The sequence below is a fragment of the Galeopterus variegatus genome, unplaced genomic scaffold, assembly GCF_000696425.1.
Source record: "Galeopterus variegatus unplaced genomic scaffold, G_variegatus-3.0.2 Scaffold6006, whole genome shotgun sequence".
Lineage (NCBI taxonomy): Eukaryota > Metazoa > Chordata > Mammalia > Dermoptera > Cynocephalidae > Galeopterus > Galeopterus variegatus.
In genome coordinates, this window is record NW_007732117.1 from 74,634 (window position 1) to 80,503 (window position 5,870).

The 5,870-nt window shown below is 51.6% G+C and overlaps 2 protein-coding genes across 2 annotated transcripts in view; one reads left to right on the top strand and one right to left on the bottom strand.

Annotated features, from left to right (window-relative positions):
• The window catches only part of SRD5A1 (steroid-5-alpha-reductase, alpha polypeptide 1 (3-oxo-5 alpha-steroid delta 4-dehydrogenase alpha 1)), a 29,750-nt gene extending 24,349 nt beyond the window's left edge, over window positions 1–5,401 (bottom strand). The window contains exon 1 of the mRNA XM_008590334.1: window positions 4,998–5,401. Within this exon, the coding sequence (XP_008588556.1) occupies window positions 4,998–5,278 (281 nt within the window). The 5' untranslated portion in view covers window positions 5,279–5,401. The remainder of the gene's footprint in view (window positions 1–4,997) is intronic.
• Window positions 5,402–5,588: 187 nt separating this feature from the next.
• NSUN2 (NOP2/Sun RNA methyltransferase family, member 2) overlaps window positions 5,589–5,870 on the top strand; it is a 28,765-nt gene continuing 28,483 nt past the window's right edge. Inside the window, exon 1 of the mRNA XM_008590335.1 lies at window positions 5,589–5,789. Within this exon, the coding sequence (XP_008588557.1) occupies window positions 5,589–5,789 (201 nt within the window). The remainder of the gene's footprint in view (window positions 5,790–5,870) is intronic.

Here is a 5,870-nt window from a genome sequence, read left to right on the forward strand (position 1 = left end):
AAAAAAAAAAAAAAAAAAAAAAAAAAAAAAAAGAATTATCCCTTAAAATATTTTCGCCACAAACTACAAAAGCAATGCCTCAATTTTCTTGCAATGACAGATAAGGCATTCGTTCGGCAAGTAACCTGACTCTCAAAAGCAATGGGCCATCACCTCCCAGGACCATCTATAATGTTGCAACCCCAAGTTTGAGAACAATGAAATGTCTAATTTGGTGATTTGGGAATAATTTAGGCCATGGTAGATTTAATCATTTTTAAATGTTTAAAACTCAGAGTGGTTAATTTTAATAATTGGCTTTACTATTTTTTTCTCAACAATTTGAGACCATTGAAATCTATAGCACTTCATAGGTTTGATCTGCTCCTTTTTCTCATCTTTCCTTCTGTAAGAGACTCTTTTGCAGTAACGACCAAATTGCACAGACCCCAACAAAACTGCATGCTTAAATAAGCACTTTGCTCTTTCAGGCAACATTATGGTTATAATATTTCACTTTCCCTCATTCTACACTTTTGCATAAAAGTTTTTCTTTTCTCAGATTCTAGTATTCTAATTGACTAGGGAGGAGCCAAGAATTCAGTATGCCCTTGCTAAAAAAAATTAATTGGAAGATCATTAGGCTGAGATGGCTCCAGCACTTTGGGTTGCTACATGAGCAAACTGAGGGCTGGCTGGTTAGCTCAGCTGGTTGGAGCCCGGTGTTATAACACCAAGGTGAAGAGTTTGAATCCCAGTACTCACCAGCTCCAACCCCCCCCACACCAAAAAAAAAAAAAAAAAAAAAAATTGCACAGGGTCATGGATGTGTTTGAGTACAAACCTTGCGGCAGGTGCTGGGAAGAGCAGCCCTCACAGGCACATGAAAGGCTGTGCTCTGGGTCATGCAACTATGTCCCTCTGCAGCCCACCCCCCACAACCCTTGTCATCACAGAGGCCTCATGGAGGCCCTGCAGCAAGAGGTGCCTTGTGCTCGGCGCTTTGTGATTACTTGTTGTACTGACCAACACTGAAGAAATCACCCCCAAATACACATCTGAGGGGCCGGCCCGGTGGCGCACTGCTACAGTGCGCTGCTTGGGAGCGCAGCGGTGCTCCCGCTGAGGGTTCGGATCCCACATACAGACCGGTTCCCGCTCACTGGCTGAGCGAGGTGCGGGCGCAACACCGAGGGTTGCGATCCCGTTGCCGGTCCCGGTCCGGTACGGGCGCGACACTGAGGGTTGCGATCCGTTGCCGGACACGAAAAAAAAAAAAGAGACAAAAAAAAAAAAATACACATCTGAGAGTGGGAAAGGAACAACGGGAGCAAAGGCAGGTGATACTGAATGAACTGCTCGGCTGGAGAGAGAGCAGAGCATCAGGTCAGGCAGCAGTTTGAGGAGCCACGCCCAGGACCAGGAACCCCAACACTGGACAGCAGGATTGAAAATGAGAGGAGGGAAGGGCCAGGGGGAAGAGGGAGGAAGCCCGGCAAGAACCAAAGTGGGTGAGGAGCACCTGGGCGAGGCCCCAGCCCAGGAAAGAATGATGGGGACAGAACAGAATAGACGGATGGGGACAAATGATGGCCAGGGAACAGGATGAACACAGGGGAGGCAAAGAGAGTGTCACTGTAACCGCAGAGTCAGACCTCGGTAATGAGGAGAGTAGAGGGGAGCAAAAGGCCCAAGGTGCAGGGAGGGACCCAGGGTAAAAGTATGGGAGACTGCTGAGGGGCTGGCTGGTTGGCTGGCTGGCAGCGTGGCGGCCAGTGCTCCACGTGTGGCAAGACTAAGGCTGGAGAGAGAAATGCCACCTGTGCCCTCAGGAACCCAAACATCCTGGGATCAGTGCAGATAGGATGCAGGCAACCCTGCCTCGGTGCTTGTCATCAGTTAAAGACATTCCTGAGAATGTCCTTTGCCCTCCTTGGGGGAACTAGTTAGGCCCACAGCTTGTCTTCCATGCCTCAACTATGTAAGGGAATATCTTGTCTCTATGTCCCCAGTACAGTGCCAGGTCCGTAAATCAATCCTCAGTAAATGCTGCTGGACAAACGCATAAAAACGCACAGGTCTCTTCTATCCTACAAGCACACACACCCTTTCCTTTCCTTTCCCCCCCTCCTCCAGCTAGCTGCCCATCTTCATTGCTCCCTGGACTGTCAATTGCTCTGGGAACAGCTGTCATTCTGCTGTCGCCTTCACGTCTCCCCAACTGTGGCAAGTTGCTCCCTGACTGTGGAAAGTTCCTGGACGTGACATTGGTCCTCACCCTCCCACAGAGGCTCAAACTCCCCCAGGGCAGGTCCGTGCTTCTCTCTTATGCAACTTCGTAGCTCAGTGCAGGACCTCTGTGGACACTGGCCAAGTTCTATAAGGTGCCACCAGCTGGGCCTCACCAGGGCCTTCCCAGGCTTGCCTTTCTCCTGCCACTGGCCCGATTCCGGCTTGTATCTGTACAACATCCTCTCCCACTTGGTCTTGTGTCATCTGCAGTGGCCTGGATGAGTGGGGGGGCTCCACAACACTTACAGGATCTGCTGGGATGGTTTATCACCAGGGCAAATGCTGTTTCCACTCTGGTTTTCTTCCAAGTGCTCACCAACTTAGATCAAATGACCGTTTAATAAATTAGTTACTTGTGTAAGATGGAAAATGTTTATCTTTTCTACTTGGAAAACTTAAAATGCCCACAAACCACACCGCTGTTTCCACTCTGGTTTTCTTCCAAGTGCTCACCAACTTAGGTCAAATGACCGTTTAATAAATTAGTTACTCGTGTAAGATGGAAAATGTTTATCTTTTCTACTTGGAAAACTTAAAATGCCCACAAACCACACTCTGTGTACAGTAACATGTACAACTTTAAAGAAAATAGCCCAGCAGTTTTGAAAACTACACCCGACTCAGCAAATCCTCTTGGGACAATTTTTAAAATCACTGGTCTATGAATCAGGGGTTTTAGTCCCACCAATCCCTCAACCAACAGCCTTGGGTAAAACAACTGCATGCTATTTCTCAGAGCTCTCATCTGTATAAAATGATCTATTCAATTTCCATCACACTAGAGATGACTCTGGCCCTTTGGGGGGCTGTATTCATTCTTCCACTTCAGTGAGCCTAGGTACAATTAAACATGCTGCCTATGTTAAAAAGCTTCAACTCAGGCTTTCAGACAAAACTTTGTAAAGTGCTCCCTTTGTTTTCAATGCCATGTCTTCAAAGTTGTTTATTGGCACTCAAGGCTGGCAGCAGTGTGCACAAATGACACACAGCACGGACATGGATATGGCCATACACACAGCAATACAGAATGGTGTTAGTTGTCACTTACTGAGAACTCAGGTGTGCTAGCAACATGCAAGCATTTTAGGAAGTTGCCTTTGTTTATAAGCACGCCAGTCCCATAGGGTGGTACCATCACCACACCCATTTTACAGGTGGGGTGGGATCCGATACAGAGCAGCTTAGTAACTTATCTGAGGTCATGATTGATGGGGTTGTGATAGCAACTAGCAGTCTGACTCCAGAGCTTGCATGTAGCTACAAGATAGACAGAGAGAAACAGGTCTGGCACGTATGAAGAAGTATATATAGACAAGGGAATCTGATTGATATCCAAGTTGAGTATCAACTTTTGTAAATCACATTACAAAAAGAAATCAAGCAGTGTGACAATAACTTTGCTTAACGAAATACTCTTTAAAAGAGTTTCAGGTACACAATACTTTTTAAGCCCCTGTATTGAACACTGACTTTGCCCCCATTTAAAGTGCCTTCATAAACGCAGACTGGGGACGCAGACTGTGCCAGGGGAGGTGAGAGGTGCTAATAACCAGGTAACTCATGTAACTGAGAACCATATTGGGTCCCAAACACTTGCTCTGGGCACCTAGTTGCAAAGCCTGACCTTTCTCCTCATTGGAATGTAAGACACCGGGAGAGAGAAGAGAGGCTTATTAATACATAAATTTAATAATTTCTACCTTTCTAGGAAGTGGGTGTTTTAAGGTGGGACTCAAAATCAGATAGGTAGAGTGACCTGCCCATTTTCTCACACCCAGTGAGCTCAAATTCCTGAGATACAGAGATATCTTTTTTAACTGTGCAGCTTTTTGGAGTCTGAATGAAAACATTAAAAAATTACTTTTTTTTTTTTTTTCCCTAGCTGGCCAGTATGGGGATCCAGACCCTTAACCTTGGAACACCCAGCTAACCAACTGATCTAACTGGCCGGCCTCAACATTTAAATTGATTTTAAACTTTAGGTCAGCTATTTACTTCACCTATGTAAAACCCAAAGGATGAGGACTGGAGAGAGCCCCAACTTATTAGAATACTTTAAGATTTCAGAAACAGCCATTAAAAAAAATCTATATGAACCTCCCCCCCACCCCCCAAGATTTCAGAGTCATCTTTAAGACCTCAGCTTGCGTTTAAGGTCTCTGCCTGGCAAACCACCCCACAGCCCTTGGGCCCTTTGCATAATGTGGAGGTGAAAGTCTCCGAAAATGAGCAAGTCCATTCTGGGGAAACCACAGAGCAGTTTCAGGAGACAAGGTTTCCAAGCTGCGGCTGGGTGGGTCACCTGGCCCGTGAGAAAACAGCTCCACCATCAGTCGATCCCCACGGGGGAAACGGTAGAAGAGGAGCAATCAACTTTTATCTCTTGGACCCTGAGGTCCTGATCTATGGGAACAAAATCCAGGATTGCAGCAGCGCCTAAACTTTCCAGATCAAAGTTTCACAATTCTTTTTCAACCCCCCCTTTCAGTCCCTTCTAGCCATCTCCGGCCTTTTGCAGACTCATGCCTACTTATTTCTGAACCCAGGACCCAGGGGACACAGGGACAGGACACCTGGGACTGAGGGGTAGGGAGCGGCGCGGAGAGGCCGCCCGGGAGGGCTCCTGGGTGGTGGGACACCGCTGGGAGAGGGCACAGGGGACCGAGGGGAGGCCAGGAGAGGAGGCCGGGTGCGGGGGCGCAGGGGACGCGGCTGGGCAGCCGTACCGTTGCACGTAGTGGACGAAGAACATGGCCAGGAGGACGCCGTTGGGCCAGCTGCGGAGGCGCTGGGCGGAGGCGCGGGCGCACTCGCACAGAGGCGCGGCCAGGGCGGGCAGCTCCTGCACGATCCAGGCCACGCGCGCCGGGATCGGGCGGCCGAAGCGCGCCGACGTGCAGCGGCCGTAGGGCGAGCCCACCCTCGGGAGCACCACCAAGTTCAGCAGGCCCAGGAGGCCCTGCAGGTAGGCGAGCGTGCCCAGCAGGTGCTCCTCGGCCAGCTCCATCCCCGGGGACTGGCGGCGCGCTCCATGGCCCGGCGGGCGCGGCGGGCAGCATATAGGGCGGCGGGTGGAGGCGGGAGGCGCGGCTACCTGAGGCCCACTCGGCCGCCGACACCCCCTGGCCCGGACCCCAGTCCCTCGGGCGCTGCCAGGGCTGCGGCTCTCGGGGGGAAGGACGAGTGGCCCGCGCAGGGGCGGGGCCTGCAAACCCGCCCCGCCCACTCCCCCGCACGCCGCCCTGCGCACGCGCAGAACTCAGGCTGTCCGCGGAGCTGCCTGAGCCTGCGTGGAAACCGGGGCGCGTCGAGCGGGGATGCCTGGGGGTCTGCTCCCTGGAGCCGCTTTCCCCCTCAGGGCTGTCCGCTGTTTTCCCTCGCTTGTTATTTTCCGGAAGGGCGGGTTGTGGCGCATTAGGGTTATTCCTCGCCGGTCCCTGCAGGTCCCTGAAAGGACCCGGCCCAGACGCGCGGGGGCCTTGGGCTCTGGCCGGAAGTCCGCGGGCGACCGCTCCGTGGCGGGCCGGTGTCTGCGCGCAGCGTGCGCGGCCGCGTGGGCCATGGGGCGGCGGTCGCGGGGCCGGCGGCTCCAGCAGCAG